At 43.9% G+C, this 22995-nt stretch overlaps 1 protein-coding gene and 1 long non-coding RNA gene across 2 annotated transcripts in view; one reads left to right on the top strand and one right to left on the bottom strand.

Moving 5' to 3' along the window:
• LOC129785068 (uncharacterized) overlaps nucleotides 1–2775 on the top strand; it is a 59746-nt gene extending 56971 nt beyond the window's left edge. Inside the window, exon 4 of the long non-coding RNA XR_008748588.1 lies at nucleotides 2029–2775. This is a non-coding gene — a long non-coding RNA (uncharacterized LOC129785068). The remainder of the gene's footprint in view (nucleotides 1–2028) is intronic.
• Nucleotides 1–22995, bottom strand: part of CDK15 (cyclin dependent kinase 15) — a 37109-nt gene that overhangs the window by 12597 nt on the left and 1517 nt on the right. The window contains 10 exon segments of the mRNA XM_055813019.1: nucleotides 2748–2811; nucleotides 6889–6962; nucleotides 6965–6981; nucleotides 12706–12771; nucleotides 12773–12812; nucleotides 13365–13488; nucleotides 15499–15561; nucleotides 16339–16433; nucleotides 20058–20137; nucleotides 20724–22382. Of these exon segments, the coding sequence (XP_055668994.1) occupies nucleotides 2748–2811; nucleotides 6889–6962; nucleotides 6965–6981; nucleotides 12706–12771; nucleotides 12773–12812; nucleotides 13365–13488; nucleotides 15499–15561; nucleotides 16339–16433; nucleotides 20058–20137; nucleotides 20724–20881 (781 nt within the window). The 5' untranslated portion in view covers nucleotides 20882–22382.

Genomic DNA, 22995 nt, shown 5'->3' with positions numbered 1-22995 from the left:
CAGAGGGGGCAGGAGAGCTGCTCTTCCTCCAGCTGCTCTGTGTGTGCCTGGCTCACAGACCCCACAGCCCATGCTGTATCTCCTCTTCAGGCTCTGCAGCTGGATGTGCTCAAGCCCACAGTAGTGACAGGAAAACATCTAAAGGTTTCCAGCTTTCATTTCAAAGATTCCTACTAACCCACCTGGCCCAGGAACCCTTCCAGTAACAACCTCAGTCTGGGGCTGAGCCTACACTGCTGAATCCAGTGGGAGTTTTGCCATCAACTTCAATGAGAATAGGATCACACCTCAGTGCTTTGTTTTGCCCGTGTTCGTTCCTTGCCTCGGGCAGGAACCTGTTTGTTTGTTCGCTGCCTGCACTCCCTGCAAACATCAATAGGACTAGCTAAAAGCATTCAAGCCATCAGATTTGGGGAAGTGCTCCAAAGTTTGTTTGCTTATCTGAACCATCCCAGGCACTCAGATTCACACAACTGGGCTGAAAATAACCTCAAGAGAGAAGCATTTCTCTCAGGCAGACTCCACAGCTTCCACTCGGGCTGAGCGTGTCCTGAGGGGTGAAACAACACTTGTGCTTCAGGGAAGAGAGGGGAGATGCACAGGAGCATGTGAATGGCAAACATCTTTAAACAGACTAATTTGCCTTCTTACCAGCAGCCCTATCCAAAACTGATTTGATTTAGTTCATAACTAGGGCAAATAGTCCCACCTTTATATCACTAACTTTCTTCTATCCAGACTGGTTTGTATAATCCAGGTGTGAGCCAAGTGCTTGGTTCCAGTATGTTGCTGGAGCAGCTTGAAGGCCCTTAGGCAGGCTCTGAGGAGGGGAAAGGGATGTTGCATCTCAAGCTGGCACAGCTACTGCCCCAAACACTGGCTCAGCACCCCTCTCCCATACGTTTGCTTGCATGGCGGAATGTTCCCACAGGAAGGTGTCCTCTAATTCCTGCATTTCTGTCTCCTCCAGCCGCAAAAGGCACCAGCATCACAGGATCACAGCATGGCACAGGTCAATTCTGCCCCACTGGAGTCCATTAGGGAAAATCTATGAAGCCTGAAAGCAACTCAGAGTTGAAAACTGCTTATGATGACTAGACTGGTCTTTACTGGAACTATTTCCATGCTGCCTAAGTGCCTGTCCTCTCCCTCCCAGCCCTGCCACTGGCGTCCTCCCCAGCAGCAGGAGACAACACGGCTGCTCAGACAAACTAGAGCTAAGCAGGAGCCAGTGCTCAGGCAGTTCTGGGCACTCACACATCCTCTTTTGTCTGTGCTAGTGTCTTTGCTAGCGTCTTTGCTAGCATAGCCTTAACACTTGCACTTTTAGATTGTCACTCTATATAGCATCAGGATACCTATCATAATTGCTGAGAGTTTTTGGCCTTGTATGAGCAGATGACTGGCATAAAAAAATTCTTTGTGATCAGTTTGTCCCATACACGAGCATTGTCCCATACACTTCCTCCCAGACTACCCTTCCAAACTTGTAGACTACCCAGCCAAGCCTTCAACAACTTAGAGAGGAAAGTGCTTCCTCCAGCTGTCTGCTCTGTGCTTGCTCCCTATCCAAATTAAACTTGCTGTGGACTGCAACACATTCCCATTTCACGCTGGTTTGATTAATGTGTCTCAGCTAATTGTGTGAAGGATTCCAGTCCTTTAGACTGAGACCAGGTTATTGTTCAGCCAATCGTGGCTACCATGTGAAAATGGGGGCTGTTTAGTGTTCATGCACCAGAATCAAAGGAGGGGCATCTTGGATTGGGTCACAGAGCAACACCCACTTCTTTGAAAAGATGTTACTATGCTCTACTAAACCTGTAAACCTCTTGCTCAAAGCACGTCTTCTCCCTCCTCCTCTCCCCCCTGCTCTTTTCCCCCCTTCCAGATAGACAGGCTCCCCCCCCCCCCCCCCCCCCCCCCCCACTCTCTTAGGGTACAAGTGAGAGAGAATGGCTAGACTGTAGATGGGTGGAATTCACATTCTAGGGTTTTTAATATTTCACTTTTATATTTATCTTACAGAATGATCCTGCTGAGAGGCTGAGAATCCGTGCTCATCATTTCCCCCTCACTGACACTTGAATATATTTTCCCAAGAGAAAACATTAAACAAAAAGAGAAAGAGAGAAATGGGGAGAGAGAGGGAGAGGGAGAGTGACTGAGCTGGCTTTTCAAAGCATACTTCTCAACCTGCCCACATCAAAATAAGAGACAACTGGCCCTTTGAAGTCCAGGACACAGACTTCTCTACCAGCCCATGTGGAAATAAAAGAAGCCAGCTTTATAAATCACACAGATTTCTCACCTTGCCCACATAAAAATCAGGGACAGTGACCTTTCAAACTGTGGTTTAAAGGTCCCCAAACCAATCTCCATAAAAATAAGGAGGGTTCAGATAAACTGTGTCTCTAGGTACCTGTCAGCTTTTCCAGTCTAAACCAGGGGATGTTGGTCCTTTGCACAGAGGAGTGGAGACTAACTACATTGTCAGCACTTGCAGCAATGAAATCTTCCATCAGCCTAACATACCCAGCACTCAGTGTGCTACGCATGTACCTTTGCTTCTATACTAGGCCAATCCCAGTGTTGTTGTAGGTCCTACAATACCACTATCATTAGGTAGTTCAAGGGATTTAGTAACACTGAAGCACAGGATTTTTCATAATGAGAATTACTGACCCCAAAATTGAGCGGCTAGTGGCTTAGAGAAAAAGTTGGCATTCTTGTGAGTAAAATCCTACCAGGGTTATAGTTGGGAAGCCTGGAAAGTCCTAGCCGGGTGTCCTCAGTTAGGACGCCCAATAACTGTGAAAAATAAGAAAGAGAGTGAGAAGAGCAATATCCTCCTTCTGCCAGTCCTCTGCCTTGGTATGAAGCTGGGGGAACTGGTCTCAATGGAGAGAGACTGGGCTTTACTGTAGACCGGCACAGATTCACACTGCCCTGGCTGGTGCTGGATTTACCACTGTGCGTAAAGCACACTGACGTTTTAGCACTTGATTTTCTAGCAGAAAGGGTCCTGCTGAGACTGAACGTTGCTGCTGCTGGGAACATCAGTGGAAGTGTATGCAGCTTCACTGCCAGGTGCCACTCCTGCATGTGTTTGCCAGTGCAGGGGTCACATTGTTAAGCCCCTTTCACTGCTGAAGGTGTCCTCCTGCGCCAGAGTAACTGGGGACTTATTCTGCCCACTTGTGCTGGCAGCAGCCGATACACTCAGCAGCAGCAGAGGCTGTGAGCTGTGACAGAAAACCCTGCTGTTCTGAGGTGAAAAAGAAAAGCTGGCAGACAGGTCTACTGGTGGGTGCTAGAAAGCAGTTCAGTGTCTCATCCTCAAAGGTCCAGGGCTTCAGCAGTGTCTTTGGCTGTGAAGTTATTGTGAATTCTGGGCTTCAGAAGTAGGTCCTCACTGAGCAAAGTCTGGGCCAGTAAAACGTCCTCCAACCTCATTTTAGTTGCTGAAATGTGTGAGATCAAGCATATCTGGATTTCTGTGCCACTTGCGGTTGTGGATGTCTAGTGTTATTATTAGTTACCCCGAGCAAAGTGCCTTGTGCCTATTGATATGGATGAGTTGTGCTAAAGAGGTAAAGCCACATATTTAAGAAGAGTTCACAGCATGTGATATGATACTGCTAACTTCAAGCATTCAAAGCTTATCATCCAGGCAACACCCAAAATAATCAGATTTCCTTAAAAAACGGTGACTTTTTAACATGAAAAATGTCAGGGTTTTTTATTCGCTTTTTCTCCAACATTAGATTTGTCTCATATTAATTACATTTTGCATATGATAGACATCCTTAAAATAAACGCTGAGATATATGATATGGGGAACTTGGCTCCAAAGAAATTTGTGATAAAATTGCAAGAAATCAGGAATTAGTAAAAACATACATTAAAGAAGGAAGAAATATAAAGCCTTGTTGTTGTAGTTGTTATGCATCTGGTAGCTGATTGCTTTTCTCACAGTTGGGAAACAGCTGTGAGGGCAATTACAGCTACCTGGAGAAGACCGCTACAAGCAAGGACTGTATCTCATGGCTGGCACATATTACCATGGTGATCTGTGGGAGGAGGCAAGCTAGGGTAGTTTGCTGTGCCCTGTGTTTCCAGACTGCTCATGGATTCAGCCTGCCACAGCACAGACTAAGGGACAGGGCCCCTGTCTCTGCTCACCTGTAAAATCAGTCTTGGAAGCTGCCCCAAATCAGCCTTGGAAGCTTGAAAGCTCCCCAAAGAGAAGGTGTCTTGCAGCATTCAGCCATGTGAGGATGTTGGAAGGAGGCTCACGCTATTTTGACAGTTCTGGATGAGGATGCATCCTTGACTGGTGTGTGTATCACATAAATAGGGCAGGTCTGCCCAAAGCAAGCTGTCCACAGGAAAGAGAGAGCTGGAATCTGAACGTGACTCCAGAGTTTGCTGTCTTTTTCTACCCTGTTAGCTTTCCAGGAACCCATAGCAAAGCCCCTACTTTAGAGATTTATTCTGCATTGAAAACCCAGGGGTGTGTTCTGAAGTGCCATCCCTGCCCATCTGGGCCCTCATTCTTCAAAGTTTCTTGTGAGCCATGGGACATCAGTCTTAAAAGCATCAGAGGGAGCTGGGAAAGTTCAGTACATAGTAAAATCATACTGTCCAGGCTCAGCTCAGCGCTCTGCCTCTCCTTGGTGAAGAATTTAAGAAAAAAGGTATTTGTGCATGCTTGTAGTTTGCTATGTAAGGTTTTCAGTAAATGCGTAAAGTTTGCCGAGTTTAGGTGTGAAAGCATTTAGAGCACCAGTCACTGAATGCTATATGAATATGGATTTATATTTATATTTTCTGAGTCTTTTCTTCAGACAAGATGCTATTTTTGAGTTTCCAAGATAATAGGGCAGTGATTTCCCCCCGCCCCCCACATAATACTTCCATAACTAGCACTGTCGGCCTAAGTAGCTCTTTCCTCTTTGTCCCCTTCCCATTTGGTCCTGCTACTGTTTGTGCAGCCTAATGATGAACTGGGTAAATAAACTGTTCTCATTTAGAGTAACCCAGGGAGAAAACCAAGTTATAGGTTCCCCAATTCATGTAGCCCCACATGTGAGAGATGACACAGGAGCAGGAATGAGAAGCCAGGGATAGAGATGGGGGATAAAGGCTACTTAAGGTGGTACTTGCCTGTAGGAGAAATGTTGGTAAAATGACAGTCAGTCCGTCCTCATGATTCAACAGGACAAACACATCTCGCAGAATGAGGATTTTCCAGCCATATAGCTATATGGTGTTTGAACCAACAGTCCTACGTGGAGATAAGCATGCTGGGTGATAAAGTCTCATGCACACAAATGCAGAAAGTCTCTAAACTAGTGCAGGGTGCCTCTATTATTAGTACATGAAAGGAGCTGGCTATTAGAAAACAGTAGGAATCCCCGTTCTGAACCTCACACTTGGCAAAATACCTTAAGTTAGGCATCGAAAGCCTCTAAGGAGCTTTGAAATCTTGGCCTAACAGAGCCTCATTCCAGGCTGTATAATAACATAAAACCTTCTGTGAAAGGCACTAATTATTTCATGGCTCTTAAAGCTTCCTCATGATTTTTAAATAAGGTTTTTTTTTTTCCTTCTATAGCACAAATCCTATTAATCATGGTATTAGTTATAATACTAGAGAAATGACGATGGGGCTATAACCCTCCAACTGCAAAACCACAGGAAATGTATCCAGAGATTTCAGAGCCGTAAGTGGAAGGATACCCTTCATTCGCACTCTAGGAAACTGGGCCCTGCCCTGGCTTTGAACCCTGTTAATTGGCCAAATATGGATTTTATTTTTTTTTTCTCTTCTCAATAATTCTTTTTTTCACTCTCTAAGAAGAAATCCAGCACAATTAAATGGACTGAACTCAAGTCTAAGAACTGGACCCACTTGTCTGACTTCTTATCACATTCTAGCTAAAAGCAGAGAGGAAACCCTACCAGGCAGGAGTGTTTCTGGATGAGGGAATTAAGAAGGAAAAAATCTGACCGAACAGACTTGAAGCTATGAAGTCCTTTGTCCTGACTTTCCACATGTCAGTTTCCTGTACTTTCTCCTTTGAAAACCACCTTTGGGAAACACTATGCGGGAGAGTGAATCCCTGGGAGGAGATGTGAAGGGGCAGATGCCTACAGCAAAACCCAACAGGAATCTATAGGTTGACCTTCCTGTCAAGTCAGTAACAGGGTCAGCAACAAGCAGTCAGGAAAGTACAGGATCCACTAGTGCTGGTAACTGCCTTAATTCTACCAAGCCACACTAAGGACGTGTCTCTGTGTTTCAGCTTCCCCAGCAGGAAAAATGGCTTAAGAGGCTCCTGAATATGTCTGCCCTCACTCACTGCTGCCTTTATAAAGTAATTTCACACTTTCCGTTATGCCAAAGCAGTCTCTAGGGCTGCACCATAAACTGGATGATACAAAATGTTCCAAGTTAAAATGAAGAAGAATCTCTGAAAAACCTCAGGGCCTTGCCACTTTCAAGGTAGTTCAAGAGCAGTATTAGAGCTCCTTTGTGAGAATATGGTGTGCTGTATCCTATAGTAAGTAAAGGATTTAACAAGAGGAATAGAATTTGCAGTACCTGCACACCTTTTATGCCTTCTTCAATTTGATGTCACTTTAATTGGCTTTAAATTTTTGATGAGATGACAAACATCAAAGGAAAGTAATTTGATTTACTCCTGTGTCTGTGAGAAAGTTGCCACATATAAAATGGGTTACAAAGTCTGCTATGAACTTGGCAGATTGGACCAAATTATTTCTGCTATTCACAGGACTTACACTTGGGACTTCAAAATTAAGTAGAGGGCTGGAGCAACAGATTCTTTTTCTCTCCCTGAAATGGCATATTTTACTCACCACCCAGATCTTCACCAACTGTTCATAAGCACCAGACGTTCCCACAAATATGAGCTGGCCCTGGATCATTTCAAAAATATACATCCTGCACTCCTGCAAGAAACCCAAAGTATTAAGTCATTCACGTACATGACATATAGAATACGTTTGTTGGGATGGACAGAGAGAGGAAGAGAGATAATTGCTGGAATGGAAACTTAGAAGTCCTGATTTATAAATGCAGAAATCCTGATGTCAGCGGTAAACCCTGTATATATTGCAGCTCAAGTCTGAAAACTACCAGCATGATACGTAGGTATTATATACCTACCTCATATCAGGACATGGGGTGTCTGTATATATGTAGATGAATACAGGATTCAGCAAACACTAATATTCCTCTACAGTATGATGGTAGGCAGGATGTAGTATCATAAAAAACCCTACTGATTGTGGGAAGTCAGGAAGGTTTCCTTTGGGAAGGGCCATCGTACACCCTTGGTTTGGTAGCACTGTTCTAAGCACTTGCAGCTGTCCCTTATCGCAAGTTGTATGTAGTATCAGTAATCTCATCCAAGTCCTACAGATTGGAACACTTGAATGAGAAAGGTGACAAGTCAAATAGGATGGGAGCAGGACCAGAGATAGCTCACATTCACATCCCTCCAGTATTTTAGAAAAAAACAGAGCAAAGAACATACAAGTCTGTTCCCATCTCCTTTTTCTCATCAGCACCATCCACTAAAAAAAAAGCCCCACTCTTCACCAGCAAGACAGATGGTGCCCACTAAGCACCATCTTTTTTTCCAGCACCAAACAATTTGTTCCAGGTCTCTTTCAATTTATGCTGTTACAAACCCATCTAAAAAGATGGTCGTGGCCGAAGCCTGTGGACTATTTGGTTGTTTTCTGTGAGGAAAAAGGTGCAAAATTGGAGTGGTAACCGTAGAAAAGATAAACAGGGAACTACTACACACTATATTGACTTGAAGGGTACGTTAGATGCAGAAAGAACCCAGAGGCACTAACCACTAGAGCAGTTTTTCCTTCAGAAGCAGTTAGCTTTTCACTGGAAAACTGGAGGCAAGATTTCATTAGCATAAAGAGCTCAGTGATAACATGAAGTTAAAGTATTCTTATTTTTATGCCATCCCTTGCTCTACACTTGCGCCAAAGCAAACCAGACAGCTTAAAAAAACCCCCACTAAACCCTGCAAAAAGTGCTTAATTTTATTAAGGTGGATTAGTCCTCCTGACAAAAATAATGAGATAGTTGTGGTCAGGGTAGACTTACCTATTTGCAAGTATTTCCATCTCTTCTTGTATGGTGTAAAACCGCTCATTTAGTATTTCTTTTTCCTCCAAACCTCTCTTAGGTTTCCCACCTTTTCACTAAGCCCCATCCCAAGTTTTCAAGTTTTGGTTATAGCAAATTTGAGTCCTTTAAGCTTTGTCTAACAGGCTCTGAAAGTATTATTTTCACTTGCTGAGCAACAACTGGTAATCTCTTCTGGTCATCTGTACTGCTGTGTTATACCTTGCACCTTGTTTTTGCAATACCGTAGATGCTTTTCCTACCTGGCTGTGGTCAGTTGAAAGCCTGACATGCAGCTCATCTGCAGTATCCATTTTGGTCATCCTTGCACAACAGGTGATGCCAAACCTGTTTGCAGATCCACATCTAACGCTCTTTTCACAAACATCTCTGCTGCACTTTCCCTTAGTTTCCTGTACCCTAACCTTGGGTTTTGTAAGTTTAGCTCCTTGTTTGTCTAATATGCTCTTACAGAGTCCAGGCATCATGAAACTTCACCCAAAGCTTTTGTAACACAGATTTTTTGTGTTTCATAGCACTACCACATCACTAGATATTATTTTGGAGCCCACAGATTGATTCTACTGAGACCAGTGTCATACCAATGCTCTTGTTTTCACAGCTGATGTACCCAGTGGCTCACCCTATTTTGCAACCACAGGGGCTGCTGTAATCCACTGATTCCATTGCACAAGTTTAACTGTGTATGGTCAAAGCAATTTAGGTTCTCTTGAGCTGTGGGGAGAAGAGAATCAGCTCTATATGTTTTTGGAGCAAATGATCCTGACATTCACCTGCAGTTTGGGTTCTGATACCCTAGCTAGAAATGCTAGGATTAGACTGCCAACAGCAGAAACTTTTTTCCTAGATTCAGCTAGCATTTCCTAAGGATTACTCATGAGCAAGGAGTTCAAAAATTCAAGTCTAATGAAGCAGCCTTTTCAGCAATAGGGAAGCTGTCAGTTTGAGGAGAGGAATGACTGGTGGGTTGTTACAAGTGCACCTTCTGGTAGAGCTCTCTTTTGAATTCCTGGTTTATTCCCATTATCTCTGGAAGCCTTTAAACCCCAGCGCCTCTAATAAAGACAAATCAGTCAGAGCAACCACAACTGCCAGAAAGGAAGGGCCTTTTGTTTCCTGTAGTGAGACCTGGCTGACCAGCTGCCTTTAATGGCTGCTTGATACTGTATTGATAGATTAGTGGCAATTATCACTGTTTCTATCTCTGTTTCCAGATGAAATATGCTTTTCTTTAAAAAAAAAAAAAGTCCAGAAGTAGCAGCTAGAACAACTGACTGGACACCCCCCTCTTTTCCCACGTATTTTTGTCTATGTGTTAAAGCAGGACTTTGGAAGCTAGTACTAGTCATCATATTAGCCTTTCAGTAGAGGCTTTAACTTTTCCTTCTGAGATATGGGATTTACAGTTACTGCTCTGACAGCATTATGAGGATCCTTCTGTTAATGAGGATGATTCAAAACCATCTACTTTTAAATATTTCTAAAGATTTCGAGCTATTGTTGGTTTGTTTTTCCCCTTTTCCTTCTTACCCCTCTGATTTAATTCCTGAGGTCCTCTTATTCCTTCCAGTCTACAAGTTTCTCAAAGGGACTCGGCCCCATATAGAAGCCATGAGAAGAGCTAGGGCAGGAGGGGTCTCTCAGGAAAAGGCCTAGACATGATGTTTCACCACGTGCCAGATATGCACATGAATCAAGACAGTGACTGCTAAAGTAATAGGAGAGGTATAACTAATTACAGGGGTATTTACTGACCATAAACAGAGCCGGCTCAGACAGCACGGTTGCATCTGCCTACAATCCCTGGGGCAGGTTTGAACACTGCACTTACTCCTCAGTCTGCAGTGCTGCATCACACAGTAGAGAGACAATTTCATCAGGATTACGATCTAAGATATCTCTGCAGCATCCCAGAGTTCCCTCTCCACAGTTTTTCTGGCATTGGGAGATTGCAATTTCATATTTAACCAGAAATATATCCTTTCTCTTGTTCTTCACCTGTACAGTGGAGCCCTTAGCCTGTATCTCCCAGTTTGGCATAACAGGGCAAGTGAACCAGACTGGGGAGAAGGCTGTAGTGGGCCTGGCAGGCCCACGTTAAATGACTGCATGGGAACTCCTATTCAACATGAATCTGTCTGGGAAGATTCCTGTGATTTTTATTTTTTTTAATAGAAGATTAGACAAGGAAAGCCTGACTGAAAAGAAGAAATTACTTGGCACTCATGATGTTAGCAGCTACTAGTGCAGCACGTGCATAAAGCACTTGGTGTTTTTTTTTTAAAAAAAGTCATTCTGATATGCAGTGTGATCTCCCTGAAACATTAAGTCTCCCTGAAATCCCTTAATTGAATCTTCTAAAGTCCTGAAGAGATAGTGAGGGAGAAAGAGAGAAAAAAGATACAGAGAGATTAAAGCAGCTTTTCTAGTTAGTCCAAGAGCAAGAGTCTCCTTCTATATCTCTTTCTTCATCTATTCAAGGCCTCATTCACTTCCCATGTGCCTCCCACTGACAGTATTGCTGCTCAAGCACACTATGCATGAATTGCCATAATGTTTTATTTTGTTATAATTGGTTTCTTTAAACCAATGGCTTTAACACCCACTGTCTCATGCCATTACCAAGGGCATTCTGACCTGCCTTCATGTAAATTGCAGCATCCAAAAGACACAGGGTTTTTTTTCCCTTTCTTCCCAATAGACAAGTAACATCTGTGTGAATTCACATTATTTCCTAATAGACAAAAATTGAACTTAAATGCAGTGTACATCAAGATAATAAATGGCTCTTGTTAGAGGAAGTTCCTGAATAGAGCTTACTGAAGTACTCTCTATTCTCTCAGCATGACATCTTTCTTTAGGGAAACACTTTGAATGTTGTTATTATAAGGAGGTGTTATAACAAAGATGCCTATAGTGTGAATGTAGTGCAGTGGGACTGGGAGTACTGTGCTGTGCGAGCTGGTCAGAGTGCCGGATGGGATCTTTGTATACCACTCCTGTGTTGCTATTCATTATACTAGAGCAGAGTTACGTAGTGGGCATGTTGGTTTTGCACAGCCAGAAATAGCAGGCTTTCTGTGCATAGCCAGGGCTTTGGACAGGGCTCAGCTATCAGGAAAAAACAAACAGGCTTATACCAGCATCTGCCTAATACAAACCCTCCAATCTGCTAGGCAGGCATCATCTTCAAACTCAGCAGACATTCCTGAGAGACTGTCTGGAGGGGAGAGGTGACAGGTAGTGGGGAGAGAAGACAGGACTGTTTAGATTGGCTTAGCAGCTGGAAGCCATTAGAATTTAGCAAGGTCTTCCTCCTTGGAGAAATCTTAAAGCAATTAAATTAGCAGCAGGCCTACGGAGGTGAACAAACTAAAAACTGCCTTTTCCCTGACAGCCCTCCAGACTTAGGCCATCACAGCCTCCGATAAGCCACGTATCTCTGGAGGGGTATACAGCCTGAGAAGGCTTGGAGCTTTGCTGTTTGCAAACTTAGCCCTCTTCCTGCAGCCTCCTGCACTCCCACCCTTTCCCAGTACAACAGTTAAGAAAAGTCCCGGTGTGACAGGCACAGGCAGAAATAACTGGTTTGAAGAAAGGGTGAAGCAGCAATACAATCTAGTGATGTAAAATTGCCCAGAACGAGGGTGTTGTCCTGCAACTCCATGAGCTGCGTGTTATCCGTAAGTCTGGACGCTGTTGGTGGCAGTGGGCTCAGGCTGGCGCAGAAGGCAGATGAACCCTAGGGCCCAGCTACACATCAAGACCAGCCCAAAAGGACCAGTGGGACCCCTGTGAAGCCCTCATCCTCTCCTGCTTTCTGCCTGCTCTCAGACACCCCTATCCCTTCAGCTCGGCAAACGTGTGCCTTGTTTCCTGTGATTCCCAGCCACATTAAGATTATGGGATAGAGCTTGTAAGGTAACAAGACTTTAACAGAACACAGCCTTTCTCCTGTATGAAATGCAGAGTACATCTGAGATAGGTTCTTTGAGAAGAAGGACAAAGTATCACAGAAATAATGAAAATCTCAGACACCTTTCTACCTCCAGACCCATTCAGAAACCCTTTAATGCCATGTTTTGTCATCGAGGCCAAAGTTAATTGTTGGTGCAGTTGTGGATCCATTGTTTCTTCACAAAGCCATTGCTGTAGAGAGCTACTGCTGACTCTGCTGACCACATAGACACAAAACAGTATGTGCATTAAGTGAAGGTGTTCGTTGCAAGACCTGAAAATGCTTCATAAATGTTACCAAATGAGATGTACACATCTCATAAAAATTATCAGATGAGGCTTATATAAATCCATAGATGAGATGTAGTGGCATCATTCCCAAAAACTTCTATGAACCCAGTGGCAAAACAAAACAAAACAGAACAAAACTCCCCACTGCTCACCCATTTTCTGCTCACAGGTGTTAATGGTTACAGTGACTTAATTTAATCACATAAAGATGATTTTTCCCAATGGACCCCAGATGCTTTGAAATTGGTCAGTACCAGGTATCTAGATCAGAAGAATAGTCTGTAGCACCAAGCAACACGTCAGGAGGACAGCACCAGAGAGGAGTACATCTGTCTGGGGATGGACTTGGTATGAGCAAGGCCTGCAAATAAAAAAGATTGCTGTATTAGGACAGTCCTTCTATCTGTATAGTGCATAGATGATAGTAATTTGAAACAGGACATTATTTACTCTTGGATCTTTAAACACAAGCATCCCAATACAGTTTACAAGCAATTGACAAAGAAAGTGTGTCTGGAATATCGCTGGGGCAGATCAGATAAAACAATATTGTGTTTTGCAGGGCTTTACCATTTGTGACTGAAGCAGCCATCCCAAACTAATGCCAAAAAAGCCTTTTGTTTCAGCACATTATGTGTACTCTACATGTTACGTTTTCTGAACATAGAGGGGTTGATTATCAATTCTCTGGAACCAGTTTTATGTAGCAGTAATTGCTCTGACTTAAATGAGGTTGCTCCCTGCACGTATCGCTATAAATGCAAGAAAGGCTGGACTGACCACAGAAATAGTTTCCTGAAGTTCAGTAAGAGGTTATGCTTCTGTGCCTTAATTGGCTGTGGATACAGATCTATATGCATGCTAAAGCTTTGGTCTGAGCAGATATATTAGCAGTATCCAAACTGTGACTCACCAAAGTCAGCTAATTTGAGCTCACCAAGGCAACTGATGAGCAAGTTCTGGGGTTTCAGATCACGGTGAAGAATGCGTTGTTGGTGGACGTAAGCCAGGGCATGCAAAAACTGTAACATGAAGAGCTAGAAAAAGCCAACAAAAATCTGAAATGATTTCGTGTGACTTTGCATTGATACATTAGCTCTGAACTTAAGGAGAACTCCTGGAACGACACAGAGACCAAGCAAGTAAGAAAACAGTAAAAATCTCCAAAATTAGTAGAGCTGGCTGAGGAAGAGAAAACTGTGGTGCGGTATTACTGCCCTGCAGCTTTCTGAAGGTTTTTGGGTAGAATTTTTGGCCGTGAGGGCAGTTATAGCACAGTCCCTCAGTGCACATTTTGGAAATTTAACTTGTCTTTAGAAATGGACTAGTGATTGCAGGAACAAGTTCAACATGCCAAAACACAGCTCCAGCTCTCAGAACAGCAGATATTCTGATTTTAGTGTTCAAGGCAAAGATGTACAGCAAGCAAAATGAAGGTTTAAGGAGCTGGAAGTTTTGCCCATTTGAGCCAGCTACACCAGCAGAGGGAGATCTACACCACCTCTTCCCAGGATAAACTGGACCAGTGAACTGATTTCCTTGACAGTCTGAATTGTTATCTTCAAGCTGGGAGAAAACACAAGGACCTGATTTGAACAGATATAGCAAGTAAAATATGATGAATGAAGCAAGCAAGCAAGAAAGCAGAAGAACAAGCAAGAAAGCCAGGAAGAAAGAAATATCTAACTCCCACTACCATGGCAGTGTAAATAAGCCTGGGGTAAAACAAGCTGGGCTGAGACAAGGTATGAAGGTGGACAGTGGATAGAAACGAAATACAGCAAAAGTAATTGGACTTCACCAGAAAAAATATTTTTTTTTACCAGAAGTTCAATGAAAGAGGAGGAAAAACAGTGACACCCATAGGTCATTTCTGTACCAGAAAAGTGTCCCTGTAATATTCTGCATACTCGCATCATGTTAGATAGGAACCACTCAAGAGAAAAAAACAATAAAATTTGCCAGCAAAAATGAAGCAAGCTAGATAACCCCCCCTAAAGGAGCAGTAAATCATTTTGCAGTTTATTTCCTGCTGACAATGAGGATTGCAGACAAGAAAGCAGTACAGCTGGCTAGTGTTTATTCACAGAAATGCCAGTGAGTACGTTACAGCCGTGTACTCCATGTGCTTTACAAGCCCGCCTGGTAGCAGGACCCTCGAGATCTGTGCCAAAACTACAACACTGCATCTTGGATGCATCTGAGCTCTGAGGATGTTTAAAATCTGAGGCCCCAAGAAACTTCATTAAAATTGGTGTTGCTTAACAACTATCTGGAAAAAGATGTGAACAAGGTGGCAACATTTGAAGATGACAGAAGTATTTAGATTAGCTGTGATAAGAAGTGACAGTGAGGAACTTCAGAGAGATCTGACAAAGTCAGATGAATAGGCAGTTTGATAAGATACAAAGTTATTGTTGACAGCTGTAACATGAATTAACTGAAGCTGCTCGGGAAAAGGACCCAGGCATTCACTGAGGACATTCGCACTGAAACCTTAAGTCAGCGTGCAGCAACAATCCTGAAAGTTGATTAAATGTGAAGATGCATACAAAGGAGAGTAGGAGACTACTATAACATTAGTCTATAAAGTAAGGATACATCTTCTGCTGTGCTCAAGTCCAGTCAACCAATCCCAAAAAGCTGTGGTAGAAACAGAAGATATTTCAATGACTGTAAATATTAAGATAGTTCCAGATGAGGAGAAAGTGAGATTTGAGAGTTTTTAATTAGAGAGATGAATAATATATTCTAATGATAAGAGGATACAGATTTGTGCTGAGACATTTTCTTGCCACAAGATGTCATCGTTCACAAAAGCTGAATATCTTCTTGCAGGCTGAGGACATGGGAAGAGGGACTAACTGAAAAAAGGCTTTGGAGATTGAGAGTGAGGTTGTTAAATCTTTGTCAAAGGCAGATTTTCTCCCAATTTTTTGTCATATATGGAATAAATAAATATTAGTAAGTAATTTATAGTGACCATACATGGTGGAAAATAACACTTCCTCATGCTTTAAGGGATACTAGTCTTCTAATGAACTTACCATAACGCTGCACAAATGAAGCCCTCCAGGATGCTGGCCCATGTACTGTGCTAGATCTGTGCACTAAATAAAAGAGAACTTGAGGCAAAAATGCTTCTACCAAGAATGCCTCTTCTCTAAGTAGAAAAAATATGCAAGCACTACAAAGATGCCTCTTTCACCTCGGCAAACATCTGATCTGATGCTGCACACAAGGATATGCTTAAGTGCTGGGTCAGATCACGGACCTGGCTAACCTGTTATCTCATCCTAGCAGTTTATGACCTGAAGCTGACCATTAACAGAATCCATACTTGTGCCAGCATTAGTCATAAAGCTGTTGCAAGAAGACATTGACTGTATATTTTCCTTATAATTTGGTTGATAGCTATCAGCAAAAGCAACAGAAGTAACAAGACTCATGCAGAGAACTTTTTGTTGGCATCCTCCCCTCTCCATGAAAGCAACCTGCAGCTTGGTCATGGTGAGCCAGTGGGATCAGCCAAATCTGACCCCAGCTGGGATGTGAGCTTGTATCATTACTCCCTATCCTTGCTGTGGCTCACGAACAGTGCTTTTATTGTGTTGTCAGGGCAGAAATGGAGGAAAATAGTGTCTGCCACCCTAGCAGAGGCAAGATGTGGAATAATTTTTGCATACAGCTGTGGCATATACAGAAAGAAAAGAGTAAGGCTGTGTGGCTGGAAAGGAGGAGATCAAGAAGGAAAATCAATCACTGCACTAAAGGATTACAACTTGTTTCTTTACAGATGTCTCATAATGCAGTAAATTCATTACGCAGCCACTTCCCCATACTTCCCAGTACCAGCTCCACAGGAAGCTAGAAAAACATCAACTCACCATGTATTCCAAGACAAATGTTAGTGTCTCCTTGGTCTGGACAATGTAATGAAGAAGTACTATGCTGGCATGTTTCAAATGATTGAGCAGAGAAGCTGGAGAAACACAAAAGGAAGATCAACTTAACCACTGCTGGAAGTGGAAGGAGAGAGTGCACACAGCAAGGCAGTGAAAATAAAAAACTGAGGAGAAATACTCCAGACTTGGCAGTTCTATAAGAAGCGGCAGCTACTGAGTCTGGAGGAGGTTGGAAAGGCTCCTTAGAGAAGCGAGCATCAGTGCTCCAGGCTTGGCAGGAACGTGTCCTTCTCTCCGAGGTGGGATCTTGCCTCTGTCAGAAATAGCAGTTCACGGTTCCCAGCTGACAGCTTCTCAGCTGAGGAGAAATAATTTCTTCAAGGCAAATGCCAAGAGACAGGGGCTGGGAGCTCCCAGAGCCAGAATGCCGCAGCCCCCAGCCTGTCACTGAGCTTCTCATCCTTCTCCCATCCACCTCCTGACATATGCCCTCAGCAGGGCCCCTTAGGAGAAACTGGGGGGGTGTGGGGGGGTGGGGGGGGTGGGGGGGTGTGTGCATGCTGAGGAAGGAGCTGAGTTTCTGTCAGCTTCCAGCTTCACAATATCAAGGTGTAAAAATCTGTCAAAAGAAATTATAGATGCTAGCTGAATTCTGAATTTAGCTCTGTACTTTTAGCTTGGAGAAAGCATATTAGTTACTTTCTCTGGTTTAAAACTGAAAGAGCAGAGATCATGAATTTACTGAGTGAACTGTAACTTCTTTGTATTTATACAACTTTGGCACATTTATTCTTTTGGCTTAACCATCTAAAAGCATCACTGCAACTGTGGTCCTGGTCTTTAGGTGCTGATATGCCTTCACCGAGTCTCAGCACATCTAGGCTGTGGTGATGGAGGGGGCAGTACATGGAAGAGCCTCTGCCTCTGTGTAGACCACAGAGCACCACTGACTGATGCTAAGACAAAAGCTACAGCCTTCTGAGCCTTTCAGCCTTGCGCTGGGCCTCTCATGATAGAGCAGGCTCCAGCTGACACACCCATGAAGGCAGCTTCTCAGCAGAAAGTCTCAGAGATAGTCTTTGTGGGGGAAGAGCAAGCACAGCTTCCTCATTTGCTACCTTAGGTTTGAGACAATAGTTGCCGCAGCTCTGTACAGAGGAGGGATATGAGGATATGGAATATCCCAGCTCCACCTGTGGACCCCTGGCACTGCTGAAGAATCTGACCCAGCTGTTATGCTGAAACTGTGCACAGAGAGAAGCCCCAAAGCTCAAGAAAAACAGAGGTCCCTGACTCCAGATTTTAGTTCAGTTTTTGACATAGCAGGATAGCCTCGGAGATGCTCCAGAATCACCTTTTCCTGCTGATTAAAACCAAATTAGTTTACTGTCAGACCACACAGTGCTACAAATTCTATTCATATAAGGCACGGGCATACAATCTTGTTTCTGCTGAATTAGCTGAAGCATACAATACAGAGCTTGGGCTGGCCATGGGAGGCCAAATGAGTTTTGGTCCTGGATAAAAGCTGCTTTCTGTTTTTCCAACAATTTGCAAAAGATATTTGAAAAGTTTCATGCTGGCAAAGCAAATTTATACTGGATTAGCACTTTGCCTTTTGTGACCATAACAATTTTACCTGGTTCTAAAAGCCCTACAGCGAGATACAGTGTATTACACAGCTGTGGCCTAAGCATATGTCAATACTGAGACAGCTGAGCATTAAAGGATGCCTGATTCAGCATCCCAACTACTGGGAACAGCACAGATTGTAAATTAGTTCTTGCACAGAGCTTGGTGCTGCTGCTGCTATGCTGCCTCTAGTACTGCTAGTCCATTTAACTACCACCAGTATGTTTCCAGTGCATGGCAGTATGAACCTCAAACATGATCTACATTGTACCTAATTGCCTACAAAACCAGTAAAGATACTCTGGCTAGATCCCATTTGCTAACCTGGCTCTGTGATACCTCAAAAAGCCCATACAACCAAGAGCTGTTGCTCCAGAGGAGCAGTACAGAGGGTCCACAGTAATATGGAGAATTCGGCCCCTGTGCCTGAATCAGGCCTCTGGGAACTGCTGCTCACTTGGTTGCTTCTACAACCCCCTGCTGGGGTGTCAGGTGCTGCAGCCAGAACTGAGCTTTAAACACATTTTGTCTCTGTGGGGTTTCCTGGGGTGAAGCAGCTTTGTCAGGGGGGTGCCATTCCTCCAGGGTAGCAAAGAATGCACCACCTTAATAAATCTTGTGCTTTGTTTGTGCTACTGACTTACACTGTAAATTTGAGGTGTCAGATGCTGCAAAGCTCACCACTACACAAAAGATCTATTTAAAGTAGACGCTTCATAGGGTCACCGTTGTTTGCTCCCATAATGAACAAAGTTAAGGCTCTCAGCCTGCCCAGTAGAGCATGTTAAAGGGGTGCTACTGATCTTTAGAGCATCATTAGTTCTGTGTAGATAAAGCTTTTAAGGCTTATTTTACTGGTGGGCTACAAATGTAAACACAGAGCAAAAGCATCACAGCAAATAAGTGTACAGGAATCTGCAACACAAGTCATTTTGTAAATAGGCATATTTTGGTACCTCTCTGCTTTCACCCAGAATTGGACTAAGGACTTTGTAAACTTTCTTAATTACACTGCTACAAAACCTGGAGTGGGTCCACTGACCTCTCGTTATTCTGAGTTGACTGGTATGAGAGTTCTTCTATGCTAGGGCTGCTCTGTGAAAGCTGGCACATCTGTTCCCTGACTCTCCATCCCCACAGTGACAAGATCAACCCTAGCTTTGAACTGCAGTAAGAATAAAACCCCAACAAAGTATGTGTGACCTCTTACATTGATAGCTCTCACTAATACTGGACTGGCACAAAGGTTGCATATTTCTGTGCACGGAAGAAACCAGATTATGATCCTCTTGGGGTTGTAGAGCAGATGAAAATAGAAGTCTTAATCAACCAGGCAGTTTGTGAACTTGGTCTGCAGGGACATGTAAATACATTCAGCCAAAATCAAGCACTTAAACAAAAGCATTTCTTTCTCAAAGAAATTGAGAAAGCTGCAGACATTTTGCCCAGAGTTCTACAAAGTTGACTGATAGAAAGAATTTTTCACTGGGCTGCTATGATAGATGTTATTAAACACCAGTTTTATTGAAAGCATTTCTCTTCAGGCTGGGATCTGTAATGCTCCAGGTATCAGCCAGGAAAGTGGCACCATTTGTGATAACAGCAAGCAGACACACTGGTTCAAAGGGCACATAGAGTCCACAACTGTCCAATGCAACAGCAGCAAAACCTGTCCAGTGCTAGTGTATAGAAATGGGAGTGAGAAAGTGACTACGGAGCAGGCAGCAGGCAGGAGGTGTAAGTGGGCCGCTACACTGCTAGAAAGGACATGCTCTGGCTACAGCCGGCACTTTCCTTATCCCAAGCTCGGATGAATACGTTACAAGGGATTATATCGGCCAGCAGGTTCCCCCTCTGTCCATTGCATGCTCAGCCTGCCCAGGACAAAGACCTCCTTCATGACGGGATAAGGAAACTGAGTTTTAGGAGAAGGACAGCTGGCACATCAAGTAGGCAAAAAAGGACTCAAGAAGACATCACATGGAGCTTTTTGAGGTTAAAAAAAATGCTCTCCAAGAATGATGTCCCTCACTCTTCACTGATGTTTGAAGAATCTCTTTTTGTCTTACCTTCCCAAATGGTTGTAAAGGGCATTCCCTCCTCTGCCTCCAGCCTGACCACTTTCAATACCACCAACTGGCCGTTGGTCCTATCAGGGCAGAGTGGAAGGTCACATGAAGCTCCTCAGTGCTCAGCATGACATTAACAGTCTTCCGGGTTGCTCAACACTTACTCAAGCAAAATTTCTATGGCTTCTCCCTGACCCCGGTCAAGCTCAGAAAGGAATTACAAACCCATCTCCATCTTGTCTTCATTATCAGCGAAACAGGAGCCAGCCTGCCTGGCTAGAGTAGCACAGTCCTGCTGATCATATTGCTAGAGTGTGGCTTTGGGCAGTGTTCCCACTCAGCCCTCTCACAGCTTTCCTGCCCCTGTGTGATGGCAGCATGGCCTCATCCCCAATTTTTCCATCACGCAGGGATCCCTCATTTCAAGGAAAACCCTCGCTCCCTCCCTGGTAGAGCCAGACAACCTCCCGGTGTGCTGCTGAGGAGCAGTGTCTTTGTGGAGCCTACATGGCTGTGGTGGAGGAGTGCCCTGGAAAATTGGGATTGGGCTCTGTAAATAACCTGATTAAAGACAAAGCTGGAGTTTTGATTTGCCTTTATCTCCCATAAGAGGTGTTTTCAGCAGGCACTGGGAAGGCAAGAATGGCACCCGTGGTCCTTGCTCACCTGCTGATCCCCTTGTACACAGTTGCACAGGATCCTTCACACAGCTGCTCCACATGTACCTAAGATGTGGCAGCACCAAACAGGATGCCTTGTCTCTGCTTCACAAAGAAACTAGAATGTGTTTTAGATTGCTGGATAGAACAAGAAACTACTAGCATGCCATTCAGTAATTAAATACTGATTCATGGCTGGAATAATCATTGGATGAAATAAATATCTCCTGTCTGGCACTATGGATGCCGCACACTCACCCATTTGAACCTCTCCGCACCATCCTGCCCCTGGAAAGGATCAATGTAACTCCAGGGCCTCTGTGTCCTGCACCTCCAGCTCTGGAAGGTGTAGAGCTGCAGGGGCTGCAGTGAGGGTAGAGGAAGGGGTGCTCTGGTTACATCCAACAGCTGGCGCAGGAAAAGGTGGCAAACTATATCGCTGGCAAACCACCACTTTACTGATGTGATTCTTTCCTTTCTCCTTGATTGCACTGGCTTTGAGCACTTCACATCATTTTCATCTCCCCCCCACCAGTCACAGATCTCGAGTACAGTTTCACAGCTCCGTCTGTAAGGGGAGCAACTGTCTCTATGTTCCTGTCTTGGTAAATGGTAGCGCTCACTCAGATCACACAAAGATAAAACTGCCTTAACTGCAGAGGATGCTTCTACCATTATAATTTGAAATACATGTTAATTCTCTCTTACCCTTGATTTATTGCTCTCTAGACAGCAAGCTTTTAGGGCAGGGACTAAAAACCAAATGCAGGAGTGAAATTTCAGGAAGTTTAAATTTATGCCTTCTCCTCCTTAAACACACCCCCAACCCGCTTCCTCACCACTATATAATTTACACAGCTTGTTAATTTGGCCCATACTGCATAACGGTGCCATAAACTATACAACTATAAAACCAGTAGTAATGGCTGACAGGCAGGCTGCAAGCTCCTTCTGAGCAGCTCCATTGGATGGATGCCTGCATTATCATTTGACTCAAATGTAACAGGATTTGTAATCTATGGCATGCTGCCTTCTCCAGAACTGTAGGTTGTTGGCTCCCTCCCTGTTTTACAATCCTTCATTGGCATGGAGCCGGAGTGCAGTCTTCTCGTTCATCACATCAAACACATTTATTGTCATTTAAGGCACGGAGTCCTCTTGCAGTAGCTTCACAAGCCTGAAGCTGCAAAGTTTGATGCTGTCTGGTTAGAAGCAAATGTGAATGTTTTGCACTGCCAAAACAAGCGGAAGAACCCAGGCTTAACCCATCTCAATGCAGAAGTATCACAGTATGATATTAAATGCCTCTGCTGTAGATGCCACTTCCATGTGCCCAAGGTCTTGGATATGTCAGGAGCCCCTTCTCTCTGCACAGCAGCTGCAGCATCCTGGTCTGACAGCACTTACACACAGCATGTCTCCCATGTTGTCCTTTTTCAATTAACATGTATCTCGGTTTTTTGTCCTTTGCTCTTCTTCATCCCTCCATCTGTAGTAACAGTTTGTATGACTCACATGAGGTCCCTGCTTCAAGGAGTCTTGTGATTTCTGCAGTTTTTCTTTGAAAGTCCAACATGCAATGATCCAAATTCACCCCTGGAGTAGCTTCGTTGATCTCAGTTCATTTGGCACATGACCTCCAAAAACAGCCAACGTTTTTTCATACCTAAAGTTAAAGAATTAAGCAATAAATCCAGATTTTCTGCTCATACAAATGTATTCCAGTTAAGCAACTCTCAGTGTAATATGTCAGGTAATGAAGTGACAGGTTTGGTACAGGAACAGACCTTGACTTCCCTCCATGTCTTGCAACGCAGTTACTACACCAGGCTTTAGGCTTCAGCCGTTAGGCTTCAAGTTCAGCTATCTGAGCAGTGTGGCTGAGCTGTGCTTTCTGCAGGAGCTGTACGTTGACTGTCCTTGCTGTGGTATTTATGTTCTTAGCCATGATGTGGTGGCCATGTCAGCATGGGGAGCTTCTGTCCCTGTTGGATCACTTGTCTAAGGGATGCAATGAGTTGTAGCTGATAGAAAATAGTCTTGTCCACATGTTAAAATAGCCAGAGGAAACTGATTAATCCAGCCCAAAATAGGTTGCATCAATTATGTACTAAGCAGGCAATGCACAGTGGACTTACAGTGGAATTGTACAGATGAAAGTCCCCTTTTTTCAGTCCCTCATGAGTAGGACTCGCTGTGCAGCTTCCTAGGACTAACACCCAACCCACACCGAGAAAATGCAGGCAAGGGTGGAGGGAGCAGGCATCATACTGTGGAAT

This window comes from Falco peregrinus, chromosome 8 (genome assembly GCF_023634155.1).
Source record: "Falco peregrinus isolate bFalPer1 chromosome 8, bFalPer1.pri, whole genome shotgun sequence".
Lineage (NCBI taxonomy): Eukaryota > Metazoa > Chordata > Aves > Falconiformes > Falconidae > Falco > Falco peregrinus.
Note: the sequence above shows the minus strand (reverse complement) of the source record. Positions and strands in the feature narration are given on the sequence as shown.